The sequence below is a fragment of the Salvelinus fontinalis genome, chromosome 25 (genome assembly GCF_029448725.1).
Source record: "Salvelinus fontinalis isolate EN_2023a chromosome 25, ASM2944872v1, whole genome shotgun sequence".
In the NCBI taxonomy this organism is placed as follows: Eukaryota; Metazoa; Chordata; class Actinopteri; order Salmoniformes; family Salmonidae; genus Salvelinus; species Salvelinus fontinalis.
The window spans coordinates 32,859,494-32,874,288 of NC_074689.1; the positions used below are offsets into that span (position 1 = coordinate 32,859,494).

Sequence of the window (14,795 nt, forward strand, 5' to 3'; positions counted from 1 at the left end):
GATAGGCCCCTAGAACACACTGTGTTGTTGTCTTAGCGCTCTCTTTATGTGGTGGTGTCTCTTTATGTGGTGTTGTGGTGGTGTCTCTTTATGTGGTGTTGTGGTGGTGTCTCTTTATGTGGTGTTGTGGTGGTGTCTCTTTATGTGGTGTTGTGGTGGTGTCTCTTTATGTGGTGTTGTGGTGGTGTCTCTTTATGTGGTGTTGTGGTGGTGTCTCTTTATGTAGTGTTGTGGTGGTGTCTCTTTATGTGGTGTTGTGGTGGTGTCTCTTTATGTGGTGTTGTGGTGGTGTCTCTTTATGTGGTGTTGTGGTGGTGTCTCTTTATGTGGTGTTGTGGTGGTGTCTCTTTATGTGGTGTTGTGGTGGTGTCTCTTTATGTAGTGTTGTGGTGGTGTCTCTTTATGTAGTGTTGTGGTGGTGTCTCTTTATGTGGTGTTGTGGTGGTGTCTCTTTATGTGGTGTTGTGGTGGTGTCTCTTTATGTGGTGTTGTGGTGGTGTCTCTTTATGTAGTGTTGTGGTGGTGTCTCTTTATGTGGTGTTGTGGTGGTGTCTCTTTATGTAGTGTTGTGGTGGTGTCTCTTTATGTGGTGTTGTGGTGGTGTCTCTTTATGTGGTGTTGTGGTGGTGTCTCTTTATGTGGTGTTGTGGTGGTGTCTCTTTATGTGGTGTTGTGGTGGTGTCTCTTTATGTAGTGTTGTGGTGGTGTCTCTTTATGTAGTGTTGTGGTGGTGTCTCTTTATGTGATGTTGTGGTGGTGTCTCTTTATGTGGTGTTGTGGTGGTGTCTCTTTATGTGGTGTTGTGGTGGTGTCTCTTTATGTAGTGTTGTGGTGGTGTCTCTTTATGTGGTGTTGTGGTGGTGTCTCTTTATGTAGTGTTGTGGTGGTGTCTCTTTATGTGGTGTTGTGGTGGTGTCTCTTTATTTAGTGTTGTGGTGGTGTCTCTTTATGTAGTGTTGTGGTGGTGTCTCTTTATGTGGTGTTGTGGTGGTGTCTCTTTATGTAGTGTTGTGGTGGTGTCTCTTTATGTAGTGTTGTGGTGGTGTCTCTTTATGTGTTGTGGTGGTGTCTCTTTATGTAGTGTTGTGGTGGTGTCTCTTTATGTGGTGTTGTGGTGGTGTCTCTTTATGTGGTGTTGTGGTGGTGTCTCTTTATGTGGTGTTGTGGTGGTGTCTCTTTATGTGGTGTTGTGGTGGTGTCTCTTTATGTGGTGTTGTGGTGGTGTCTCTTTATGTGGTGTTGTGGTGGTGTCTCTTTATGTGGTGTTGTGGTGGTGTCTCTTTATGTGGTGTTGTGGTGGTGTCTCTTTATGTGGTGTTGTGGTGGTGTCTCTTTATGTGGTGTTGTGGTGGTGTCTCTATGTAGTGTTGTGGTGGTGTCTCTTTATGTGGTGTTGTGGTGGTGTCTCTTTATGTGGTGCTGTGGTGGCGTCTCTATGTAGTGTTGTGGTGGTGTCTCTTTATGTGGTGCTGTGGTGGTGTCTCTTTATGTGGTGTTGTGGTGTCTCTTTATGTGGTGTTGTGGTGGTGTCTCTTTATGTGGTGTTGTGGTGGTGTCTCTTTATGTGGTGTTGTGGTGTCTCTGTATGTGGTGGTGTCTCTTTATGTGGTGTTGTGGTGGTGTCTCTTTATGTGGTGTTGTGGTGGTGTCTCTTTATGTGGTGTTGTGGTGTCTCTTTATGTGGTGTTGTGGTGTCTCTTTATGTGGTGTTGTGGTGGTGTCTCTTTATGTGGTGTTGTGGTGGTGTCTCTTTATGTGGTGTTGTGGTGGTGTCTCTTTATGTGGTGTTGTGGTGGTGTCTCTTTATGTGGTGTTGTGGTGGTGTCTCTTTATGTGGTGTTGTGGTGGTGTCTCTTTATGTGGTGTTGTGGTGGTGTCTCTTTATGTGGTGTTGTGGTGGTGTCTCTATGTAGTGTTGTGGTGGTGTCTCTTTATGTGGTGTTGTGGTGGTGTCTCTTTATGTGGTGCTGTGGTGGTGTCTCTATGTAGTGTTGTGGTGGTGTCTCTTTATGTGGTGTTGTGGTGGTGTCTCTATGTGGTGTTGTGGTGTCTCTGTATGTGGTGGTGTCTCTTTATGTGGTGTTGTGGTGGTGTCTCTTTATGTGGTGTTGTGGTGGTGTCTCTTTATGTGGTGTTGTGGTGTCTCTTTATGTGGTGTTGTGGTGTCTCTGTATGTGGTGTTGTGGTGGTGTCTCTTTATGTGGTGTTGTGGTGGTGTCTCTTTATGTGGTGCTGTGGTGGTGTCTCTATGTAGTGTTGTGGTGGTGTCTCTTTATGTGGTGTTGTGGTGGTGTCTCTTTATGTGGTGTTGTGGTGGTGTCTCTTTATGTGGTGTTGTGGTGGTGTCTCTTTATGTGGTGTTGTGGTGGTGTCTCTTTATGTGGTGTTGTGGTGGTGTCTCTTTATGTGGTGTTGTGGTGGTGTCTCTTTATGTGGTGTTGTGGTGGTGTCTCTTTATGTGGTGTTGTGGTGGTGTCTCTTTATGTGGTATTGTGGTGGTGTCTCTATGTAGTGTTGTGGTGGTGTCTCTATGTAGTGTTGTGGTGGTGTCTCTTTATGTGGTGTTGTGGTGGTGTCTCTTTATGTGGTGTTGTGGTGTCTCTTTATGTGGTGTTGTGGTGTCTCTGTATGTGGTGGTGTCTCTTTATGTGGTGTTGTGGTGGTGTCTCTTTATGTAGTGTTGTGGTGGTGTCTCTTTATGTGGTGTTGTGGTGGTGTCTCTTTATGTAGTGTTGTGGTGGTGTCTCTTTATGTGGTGTTGTGGTGGTGTCTCTTTATGTGGTGTTGTGGTGGTGTCTCGTTATGTGGTGTTGTGGTGGTGTCTCTTTATGTGGTGTTGTGGTGGTGTCTCTTTATGTGGTGTTGTGGTGGTGTCTCTTTATGTGGTGTTGTGGTGGTGTCTCTTTATGTGGTGTTGTGGTGGTGTCTCTTTATGTAGTGTTGTGGTGGTGTCTCTTTATGTAGTGTTGTGGTGGTGTCTCTTTATGTGGTGTTGTGGTGGTGTCTCTTTATGTGGTGTTGTGGTGGTGTCTCTTTATGTGGTGTTGTGGTGGTGTCTCTTTATGTGGTGTTGTGGTGGTGTCTCTTTATGTGGTGTTGTGGTGGTGTCTCTTTATGTGGTGTTGTGGTGGTGTCTCTTTATGTAGTGTTGTGGTGGTGTCTCTATGTAGTGTTGTGGTGGTGTCTCTTTATGTGGTGTTGTGGTGGTGTCTCTTTATGTGGTGTGGTGTCTCTTTATGTGGTGTTGTGGTGTCTCTTTATGTGGTGTTGTGGTGGTGTCTCTTTATGTGGTGTTGTGGTGGTGTCTCTTTATGTGGTGTTGTGGTGGTGTCTCTTTATGTGGTGTTGTGGTGGTGTCTCTTTATGTGGTGTTGTGGTGGTGTCTCTTTATGTGGTGTTGTGGTGGTGTCTCTTTATGTGGTGTTGTGGTGGTGTCTCTTTATGTGGTGCTGTGGTGGTGTCTCTATGTAGTGTTGTGGTGGTGTCTCTTTATGTGGTGTTGTGGTGGTGTCTCTTTATGTGGTATTGTGGTGTCTCTTTATGTGGTGTTGTGGTGTCTCTGTATGTGGTGGTGTCTCTTTATGTGGTGTTGTGGTGGTGTCTCTTTATGTAGTGTTGTGGTGGTGTCTCTTTATGTGGTGTTGTGGTGGTGTCTCTTTATGTGGTGTTGTGGTGTCTCTGTATGTGGTGGTGTCTCTTTATGTGGTGTTGTGGTGGTGTCTCTTTATGTGGTGTTGTGGTGGTGTCTCTTTATGTGATGTTGTGGTGTCTCTTTATGTGGTGTTGTGGTGTCTCTGTATGTGGTGGTGTCTCTTTATGTAGTGTTGTGGTGGTGTCTCTTTATGTGGTGTTGTGGTGTCTCTGTATGTGGTGGTGTCTCTTTATGTGGTGTTGTGGTGGTGTCTCTTTATGTGGTGTTGTGGTGGTGTCTCTTTATGTAGTGTTTTGGTGGTGTCTCTTTATGTGGTGTTGTGGTGGTGTCTCTTTATGTGGTGTTGTGGTGGTGTCTCTTTATGTGGTGTTGTGGTGGTGTCTCTTTATGTAGTGTTGTGGTGGTGTCTCTTTATGTGGTGTTGTGGTGGTGTCTCTTTATGTGGTGTTGTGGTGGTGTCTCTTTATGTGGTGTTGTGGTGGTGTCTCTTTATGTGGTGTTGTGGTGTTTTGACCTACTTTTTTAAATCCAGGTTAAATCCAATGAAATAAAACATCTGTATCGCTACTACCCCCCGTAACGAGGAAGTATGCGGAGTCTTAAAGTATTTCAGCTGGCATTGCCAAGCAGTCCTGGAGCAGTCCAGCTCCACTTTATAAATACCATTCATCCTGCTAGACCAGCATCCCACTCACACAGGGACAGCATCCCACTCACACAGGGACAGCATCCCACTCACACAGGGACAGCATCCCACTCACACAGGGACAGCATCCCACTCACACAGGGACAGCATCCCACTCACACAGGGACAGCAGTACACATGCACACGCATGAGGGAATACACACAAACGTGTGTACATATACAGGAAGAGCACAGACACATGCACACACCTAAACAGTAACCCATACATACATGTGAACACACTTAACCTAAACAAAATGACTGTGCTGAGACTGCACTCACACACATTCTCTCTGACACTGACCACCAACCCACCCTTATGGTCACGCACCAACATATATATAGTTGCTCTACAGTTATTCCTATATGGTTGTTTGACAGTTATTCCTATATAGTTACTCTACAATTATTCCTATACAGTTGTTTGACAGTTATTCCTATATAGTTACTCTACAATTATTCCTATATAGTTGTTTGACAGTTAATCCTATATAGTTGTTCGACAGTTATTCCTATGTAGTTGTTCTGCAGTTATTCCTATATAGTTGTTTGACAGTTATTCCTATATAGTTGTTCTGCAGTTATTCCTATATAGTTGTTTGACAGTTATTCCTATATAGTTGTTCTGCAGTTATTCCTATATAGTTGTTCTGCAGTTATTCCTATATAGTTGTTCTACAGTTATTCCTATATAGTTGTTCTGCAGTTATTCCTATATAGTTGTTCTACAGTTATTCCTATATAGTTGTTCTGCAGTTATTCCTATATAGTTGTTTGACAGTTATTCCTATATAGTTGTTTGACAGTTAATCCTATATAGTTGTTCTACAGTTATTCCTATATAGTTGTTCGACAGTTATTCCTATATAGTTGTTTGACAGTTAATCCTATATAGTTGTTCTACAGTTATTCCTATATAGTTGTTCGACAGTTATTCCTATATAGTTGTTTGACAGTTATTCCTATATAGTTGTTATACAGTTATTCCTATATAGTTGTTTCTCTTTCTTTGTATTTTTTCTTTCTGTCACACACCTGAGAGGCACATAGGGGGCTTTTCAGTGGAAGAATGCAAGGGTAGAGGTGTGGGGAAGAGGGGGAGTAGGGAGGGAGGGAGGGAGGGGTTAGCTGTAAAAACAGGGCCTGATTGATTTAGCAAATGGAGCATCACACAGTGTCTCTTCGAGACTCCACCCCCTTGTCCAGACACACACACACTACCCAGCATAACATGTCTTGTGTTTCTCATATCTCTTGGTATAGGGGTTGGTAGCAGGTCGATGGAGGTGGGAGGGGCACCTGTCAAGGCCAACCCCTGTAGCTCCCCTCTCCCATTAAAACTTCCCCAGACAGCCCACACTGCCTGCAGGGGGAACAGATCAGATATGAAAAACCTCCCACGCTGTCTGTCACCCATGGTAAAGGTGGTATGTTCAGCATCTAAAGTGAATATACACTTCAAAGCATCTACTTAGAAATGTATATAACGGTATCTGGTTGTCTAGTCAGTTCACTGTGTATGAGTGGCTTGGTTACGTCTGTTTTGCCAAAGAGTCGAGCGGTCCTAGAATAACAACCAGCCGTGCACCTCTGAAAATAATGGAGTGCCGCCATCTTTGTGAAACATAATAAATCAACAGAGACTGGTAGACATTTAATTAGGTGAGGGAGTTGTATTTGTGTTTCATTTCACTGCTGGACTCCCTGCCTCCAGCATACACTACAGCTCTGATCATTTGTTATGTTGAATGTTCCCCCTTTCCCCCCTCTGTCTTTCGGGTTCTCTCTTTTTCTCTCTCACTTTCTTTTTAAACGTTCTTTCTCTACCTTATTTGTCTCTCTCTCGCTCTCTACTCCCCCTCGCTCTCTCTCTATCTCCTCTAGCCCCCCCAAACCTTAATGTTCTTTACTCTACTCCCCCACTCAGTGTTCTAAAGTCTAGCAATGCTATTTCCTCCCAATCCAAGCTGGTTGTTCTTTCCTTGAAACTCTAGAGGCAGGCCACCTCTGACCCCTGGCCCAGCCCATGCAGCCCCCTCGGAGGGGGGTGAGGGGTCAGGGGTCAGCCCAGTGTCTGTTCTGTGCAGACTGTGTGCGGAACAGAGTGGGAGCCCATGGACCTCCAGTAATCCCTCTCCAGTTTCCCACAGTAACCAACCACTAACCAGTCAGGCCCTCAGTCTCTGTCCCACAGTAACCAACCACTAACCAGTCAGGCCCTCAGTCTCTGTCCCACAGTAACCAACCACTAACCAGTCAGGCACTCAGTCTCTGTCCTACAGTAACCAGCCACTAACCAGTCAGGTCCTCAGTCTCTGTCCCACAGTAACCAACCACTAACCAGTCAGGCCCTCAGTCTCTGTCCCACAGTAACCAACCACTAACCAGTCAGGCCCTCAGTCTCTGTCCTACAGTAACCAACCACTAACCAGTCAGGCCCTCAGTCTCTGTCCTACAGTAACCAACCACTAACCAGTCAGGCCCTCAGTCTCTGTCCTACAGTAACCAACCACTAACCAGTCAGGCCCTCAGTCTCTGTCCTACAGTAACCAACCACTAACCAGTCAGGTCCTCAGTCTCTGTCCCACAGTAACCAACCACTAACCAGTCAGGCCCTCAGTCTCTGTCCCACAGTAACCAACCACTAACCAGTCAGGTCCTCAGTCTCTGTCCCACAGTAACCAACCACTAACCAGTCAGGCCCTCAGTCTCTGTCCCACAGTAACCAACCACTAACCAGTCAGGCCCTCAGTCTCTGTCCCACAGTAACCAACCACTAACCAGTCAGGCCCTCAGTCTCTGTCCTACAGTAACCAACCACTAACCAGTCAGGCCCTCAGTCTCTGTCCCACAGTAACCAGCCACTAACCAGTCAGGTCCTCAGTCTCTGTCCTACAGTAACCAACCACTAACCAGTCAGGCCCTCAGTCTCTGTCCCACAGTAACCAGCCACTAACCAGTCAGGTCCTCAGTCTCTGTCCCACAGTAACCAGCCACTAACCAGTCAGGTCCTCAGTCTCTGTCCCACAGTAACCAGCCACTAACCAGTCAGGCCCTCAGTCTCTGTCCCACAGTAACCAGCCACTAACCAGTCAGGTCCTCAGTCTCTGTCCCACAGTCGGCCTTCTGCTCTGACACACTGCTCTGTTCATTGAAGGAGAATTAATCAAACGGTCTAGAATTGTAAAGACCAATTTGGCAGCAGGACTTGTCCTTTAGTTTTGGATTATTGCCTTGAATTGGAATGTCTATTTTAACTAGTTCACAACTTTCCATTCTATAGTTCTTGTGTTGTCATACTGTTCCAGATTGATGGACTACAGACTAAAGAGCCTACACAGACTGGTTGGGTTGAGGAAGCACATGCGTCTATAGGAGAGCTTGTGTTTTGCTGTGGTGCTCTGACACAGCTAGAGCTGCTCCATGGTGGGAGTGTTTGGGTACATGTTTACATCTGCGTGTATTAATGTCTGTCCTGACCTCCTCTCTCTCTCTGTGTACCTCAGAGCTGCGAGACTTTGAGCAAGACAACCAGCAGGACATTGAGGTGGATGAGGGGAACACAGCTTTGATCCAGTGTCACCTCCCTGAGAGCCAGCCCAAGGCACAGGTTCGCTACAGTGTCAAACAGGAGTGGCTCGAGACCTCCAAAGGTATGGATCTATCGTTCTGTTACAGGCCTATTATCTCTACCTCTCTATTAGCATTCTATCCCTCTCTCTCTCACTTTCTCGCTCTCTCTCCTCTTACTCTCTCTGATATTGTCATTAGTACTTTCTCTCTCTGTCATTCTTTCTCTTTTGCTCCCCCCTCTTTCTTTCTCTGTCCTTCTCATTAGTAATTTCTCTCTCGCTCTCTCTCTCTCTCTCTCTCTCGCTCTTTTACTATCTCTTTTCCTGGATTACTGGAATGCTGTATCTATCCTGCTATCTGGCCCATCATAAAACTGCAGATAAGGCAGCTCTATCTGGGGAATGTTGAAACATGGGAATACTCTTGTTTGTTTTGCAACCATTTATTTCTTGAGCTCTTTGAGAACAAATCCCCACTCCTCTGTGGCTGGTATATAGATGGCTGGGAGCTGTATGTAGGGCTGTAGGCAGGGCTGTAGATCGGGCTGTAGGCAGGGCTGTGTGGCTTATCAGAGAGCGGGAAATGATAACCACATTGAAGAGAGTTTACTGGCTGGCTCTCAGTATAACTCCAGGGTGCCACCATGTGGCTGGTGCTGACAGTGCACTCTATTGTTGAAAGAGACTTGTGGGCCTACTGCTATTGCCTGCTCAGGTTACTCAACTTACTATCTTTCCTAAAAAACTGATCTGGGACTTTAAAACAATTTTATATTATATATATATATGTCCATGCCCAGGGATAACAACCACAGAATTGTCTCTCGGATCAGTTCTAATGACCAGTACCAATACCCAGCCAGCCCAGCCTCGATGATTAAAGCCACTCCCTGTCTGTTTGTCTCAACAGGGAACTACCTGATCATGCCATCAGGGAACCTGCAGATAGCCAACGCCACTCTGGACGATGAGGGGCCCTACAAGTGTGCTGCTTACAACCCTGTCACACAGGAGGTCAAGACCTCCACCTCCACTGACCGCCTGCGCATACGCCGTGAGTGAGCACATCACGACCAAACACTGACCAAACACGACTTAACACTGACCATGAACAGATACAGCATACACACCTTCCTCTGTAAATGTCTAATTGACAAAGTCATTTAGATTATTTAACTCTTGGGCTACAATTTCCGCGCCCTGCGGAAATCTAATTAACATAACAATAAAAAAGATCCCCATCAAAATACGTCTGTTTAAGCTAGAGATATCAGTGTTTTTGCCTGGGCTGAGTCTCAATCCGCCGATATCGCCCTTCCGCATCTGTGGTGAAAGGTGGCAGAGCTAGAGCGGTGTTTGTCAGACCATGAGACATCCCGGAAATCAGTCTTCTCAGGTCTGTAGCTTCATAATGTTTTGGCCACAAAGTATTATGACCACTTTATGAAAAGATGGGACTGTCACGAACATGATGTCGTTCTCCGTTTTGCTCTAGGATGACCACGCGCCTCCGATTTGTCTGAAGGTCCCCGGTACCAGTTTTAAAAAATTATGGAAGTATACAGTACCAGTCAAATGTTTGGACACACCTACTCATTCAAGGGTTTTTCTTTATTTTTACTATTTTCTACATTGTTCAATAATAGTGAAGAAATCAAAACTATGAAATAACACAAAGGGAATCCTGTAGTAACCAAAAAAGTGTTAAACAAATCAAAATATATTTGAGATTCTTCAATGTAGCCACCCTTTGCCTTGATGACAGCTTTGCACACTCTTGGCATTCTCTCAACCAGCCTCACCTGGAATGCTTTTCCAACAGTCTTAAAGGAGTTCCCACATATGCTGAGCACTTGTTGGCTGCTTTTCCTTCACTCTGCGGTCCAACTCATCCCAAACCATCTCAATTTGGTTGAGGTCGGGTGATTGTGGAGGCCAGGTCATCTGATGCAGCACTCCATCACTATCATTCATGGTCAAACTAGACCTTACACAGCCTGGAGGTGTATTGGGTCATTGTCCTGTTGAAAAACAAATGATAGTCCCACTAAGCACAACCAGATGAGATGGCGTGTCGCTGCAGAATGCTGTGGTAGCCATGCTGGTTAAGTGTGCCTTGAATTCTAAGTAAATCACTGACATGGTAACCAGCAAAGCACCCCACACCATCACACCTCTTCCTCCATGCTTCACAGTGGAACCACACATGCCGAGATCATCCGTTCACCTACTCTGTGTCTCACAAAGACACGGCAGTTGGAACCAAAAATCAAAAATTTGGTCTCATCAGACTAAAGGACAGATTATTATTTTTGCTTATTTGAGCTGTTCTTGACCTAATATGGACTTTTATCAAATAGGGCTATCTTCTGTATACCATCCCTACCTTGTCACAACACAACTGATTGGCTCAAATGCATTAAAAAGGAAAGAAATTCCACAAATTAACTTTTAAAAATGCACACCTGTTAATTGAAAATGCATTTCAGGTGACTACCTAATGAAGCTGGTTGAGAGAATGCCAAGAGTGTGCAAAGCCATCATCAAGGCAAAGGGTGGCTGCTTTGAAGAATCTCAAATATAAAATATATTTTGATTTGTTTTACACTTTTTTGGTTATTACATGATTCCATATGTGTTATTTCATAGTTTTGATTATTCTACAATGTAGAAAATAGTAAATATAAAGAAAAACCCTTAGCTGTGTCCAAACTTTTGACTGGTACTGTATATTGAGATAGTTTAGTACCTAAAAAAAGGGGATAAATACATGTAAAAATATATATATATATAATTTCCTGATCTGTCTTTTATCTCTAAGATATAAGACAGACACTAAAGAACAATCTCTTACTATCTGTGGCTCCATGTAGTGAATCTGCTATTCAGTGCGTTTCTATTGGCTAATAGCATTAATACCAAATTAAATGTTTCATCCTATAATAATAAATAAATAAATGTGATACCTTAAGAGGTCTTAACATTCTAAATCAAATAGATAAATTATCCTTGGTATGACCATCTTAAAACAATTCCATTTGTTAGCTTAGAAACCCCCCAGGCAAATTGAGTAATTTTATTAGCTAATTTGATTTGTTTCTAAGTAATGGGATTTGTAACTTTCAAATACCTCTTAATAAGATTATAACAAGGCCAGTGAGATGCTTCACTGAAAAACAACCCATTGCATAAACACAGTTCCTCTCCCTCCTTCCATCTCTCTCTCTAGGTTCGACGTCGGAGGCGGCCCGTATCATCTACCCCCCAGTGTCTCGCACCATCATGGTCACTAAGGGACAGCGTCTGGTCCTGGAGTGTGTGGCCAGCGGCATCCCGACCCCGCAAGTCACATGGGCCAAGGACGGTCAGGACCTGCGTTTCCATAACAACACGCGCTTCCTCCTCAGCAACCTGCTGATCGACGCGGCGGGCGAGGGCGACTCAGGGACGTACATGTGTCACGCTGACAACGGCATCGGATCAGAGAGCGCTGCTACTGTGCTGTATGACGTGCAGGTGTTCGGTGAGTAATGCCAACCTGTGTGTGTAAAAAAAATATATATCCCCAAACTTTGGTCCTCACTTATGGGTTGAGTAGGATGATACTAGGAGGGGTTCAGTAGGATGATATGGGTTCAGTAGGATGATATGGGTTCAGTAGGATGATATGGGTTCAGTAGGATGATATGGGTTCAGTAGGATGATATGGGTTCAGTAGAATGATATGGGTTCAGTAGGATGATATGGGTTTAGTAGGATGATATGGGTTTAGTAGGATGATATGGGTTTAGTAGGATGATATGGGTTTAGTAGGATGATATGGGTTTAGTAGGATGATATGGGTTCAGTAGGATGATATGGGTTTAGTAGGATGATATGGGTTTAGTAGGATGATATGGGTTCAGTAGGATGATATGGGTTCAGTAGGATGATATGGGTTCAGTAGGATGATATGGGTTCAGTAGGATGATACTAGGATGAGGTGTTATGTGTCTTTCTGTTCCTCTAAAACAGTGGTTTTCTAACCTCTCCTCAGGGACCGACAGACATTTCACCATTTTGTTGTAACTCTGAACTAGCTCACCTGGTTCACCTAGTCAAGGGCTTGATGATTAGTTGACAAGATGAATCAGGTGTGCTAACTCTGGAATAGATGAAATACATGGAACAGCTGGAAGTCCCGAGGGAGAGGTTGGAGAAACACTGTGCTAACACTCCTGTATGATGGGTACAAAATTAAGAGTTCTGAAAGGATTTGAAACTTATGGAGTCGCTCCATTTTAGGGGATTTTTGTGAGGAGAGTTTTGTCTGCGTCGTGGACTTGATGATTAGACTGACTCACGTTTGGTGGAGCGAGAGAAGAGTGGTGTGTGTGTGTGTGTGTGTGTGTGTGTGTGTGTGTGTGTGTGTGTGTGTGTGTGTGTGTGTGTGTGTGTGTGTGTGTGTGTGTGTGTGTGTGTGTGTGTGTGTGTGTGTGTGTGTGTGAGCTTGGCAGAGTCCTGTTGGTGTATATATATATATAATATAGAGGGTTATTTTAGAGTGTGTGTGGAGGACTTGAGCAGGACTGGGTTATGGATGACTGTTTTTCCAGTGAGTTGTGGGGCCTCCTCTCAGCAGCAGCCCCTAATTAAAGTGTGTGCTGCTGTAGCGTTAATGAGCTCTGGCTCGTCACGACCAGCCAACCATCAACTGACTGGCCTGTCTCTGCACGGCACAGCCCCACACACACACATACCGGTACACATGAACACACATGCTGGCACGCACACAGATACAGACATACTTAATCAAGCTCACTCCCACACAACCAGCCATCACTCACAACCAGCCATCACTCACAATCAACCATTACTCAAGCTTAAATGCTAGACATTACCTTACAGTGTTCTCGCTCACTGACACACACACAGACTAACTCTCTCTCTCCCTCTCCATTCTCTCTCTGCAGAGCCTCCCCAGGTGACTATGGAGCTCCAGCAGCAGGAGGTGTCGTGGGGGGAGAGTGTGCGCTTCAGCTGCCTGGCCAGGGGTAAACCCACCCCCTCTGTGGTATGGCTCCACAACGCCCGCCCCCTGGCCTCGTCACCACGCCACCGCCTGTCTGCCCGCGTGCTGCGTGTCATCAACGTGGGCCCGCAGGACGATGGCCTGTACCAGTGCATGGCTGAGAACGGCGTGGGCAGCTCGCAGGCTGCCGCCAGGCTGGTCACCTTCCCAACCGGTGTTCCGTCTCGGTCAGGGAAGCTGCCCTCCATCCTGCGTCCACTGAGCCCAGACAAGGTGCTGCGGGAGCAGGTCCCAGTGAAGCCTGGGGCCACGGGTAGCGTGCTGACCCTGGACTGCTCTGAGCTGACTGGGCAGATCTCTGTGGCAGAGGCCCCTGTCATCCTCAGCCAGCCCAGGACCGTCAAGGCTGACTTCTATGATCTGACCTGGAAACCTCGCCACGATGGAGGCTCTCCTGTGGTGGAGTACATCGTCAAGTACAGAAAGGTACAGGCTAGTTATGGACACACACGTATTCTACACACAATGTTGCACTCATTCAGTGTAGATTGATATTTGTCTACAACTACAGACATGACTCATTCTCACATCATCCTCACACACTGACTGATGCCTCCTCTCTCTCTCTCTCACACACACACACACACACACACACACACACACACACACACACACACACACACACACACACACACACACACACACACACACACACACACACACACACACACACACACACAGATAGAGGACCCTCCAGGTGAGTGGACCAGCAGCAGTATCTCTGGGTTTCTCCACAAGCTGACCCTGGCCAAGCTGCAGCCAGCCAGTCTGTACGAGGTAGAGATGTCTGCTAAGAACTGTGCTGGCCTGGGACAACCCGCCATGATGACCTTCAGGACAGGCAAAGGTACATCCATTCATCTATCATCACAATGATTATCATATATCCCACTACCGTATTTGTGTCTTTTTGCAAACACTCTTGTTTTTTCCGTGCCAACAGGTCGTAGGGGTCCAGGTGGTCAGAACGAGCTCCCTAAAACTCCTCCAGTACCATCACCTCGCCTCTCTCGTAAGTCCCCTGCCCCTCAGCTACTGTCACTCTAACTAACCGGTGTGGTTGTTACATAGATGACACACAGATCTCTAACATCCTGCCAGAGCCCTTATCAAGCTGTTTGACTGTTAACCCCCCACCTTTCTACTCTGTACTAACACGTGACCTGTCTTGATCTCTCTTTCACTTTTAACACTCAAGGATGAGCTCACAGTAAGTCTTTGTAAGTTTGTTACTGTACCTGCTCGTGCCTGTTCATGTTTGGGCTTTTGTGTTTCTGAGAGTGTCTGTCCTTGTGTGCCTTAATATGGAACAATATTAGATTTGATGTCCATTTAACCCCGATCACTTTTCCACAGCTCCCGAGGCCCCTGATAAGCCCACCATCTCCATGGCGACTGAGACATCTGCGTACGTGACATGGATCCCCCGCGGTAACCGTGGTTTCCCCATCCAGTCGTTCAGAGTGGAGTTTAAGAAGCTGAAGGGGAAGGGAGGAGGGGAGTGGGAGGAGGCCGTCACTAACATCCCCCCCCAACGACTGTCTGTGGAGATCACTGGCCTGGAGAAAGGTGAGCTTCATCACCATCATCATCGTCGTTCCCATCATAATGTTATTCCTCATTATGACAAATGGCGTCATCATCATTAGCATGACTCTCATTATCATGGACATTACACTATCAGTCATCATCATAATCCTAGCTATTTAAATAATGACTGTAATCAACATGGTGACCAGATGGTAACCATTAGTGTGAATGGAGAAACACAGAGGCAGTGTAACTGGTGTTTAGTTAGTTTAACCCACGCGGGCT

General features: G+C 45.8%; 1 protein-coding gene across 1 annotated transcript in view; it reads left to right on the forward strand.

Moving 5' to 3' along the window:
* boc (BOC cell adhesion associated, oncogene regulated) overlaps positions 1-14,795 on the forward strand; it is a 58,580-nt gene that overhangs the window by 36,044 nt on the left and 7,741 nt on the right. The window contains exons 4-10 of the mRNA XM_055881960.1: positions 7,844-7,990; positions 8,820-8,963; positions 11,139-11,432; positions 12,862-13,406; positions 13,662-13,827; positions 13,924-13,992; positions 14,337-14,549. Coding sequence (XP_055737935.1) covers positions 7,844-7,990; positions 8,820-8,963; positions 11,139-11,432; positions 12,862-13,406; positions 13,662-13,827; positions 13,924-13,992; positions 14,337-14,549 — 1,578 coding nt within the window. The remainder of the gene's footprint in view (positions 1-7,843; positions 7,991-8,819; positions 8,964-11,138; positions 11,433-12,861; positions 13,407-13,661; positions 13,828-13,923; positions 13,993-14,336; positions 14,550-14,795) is intronic.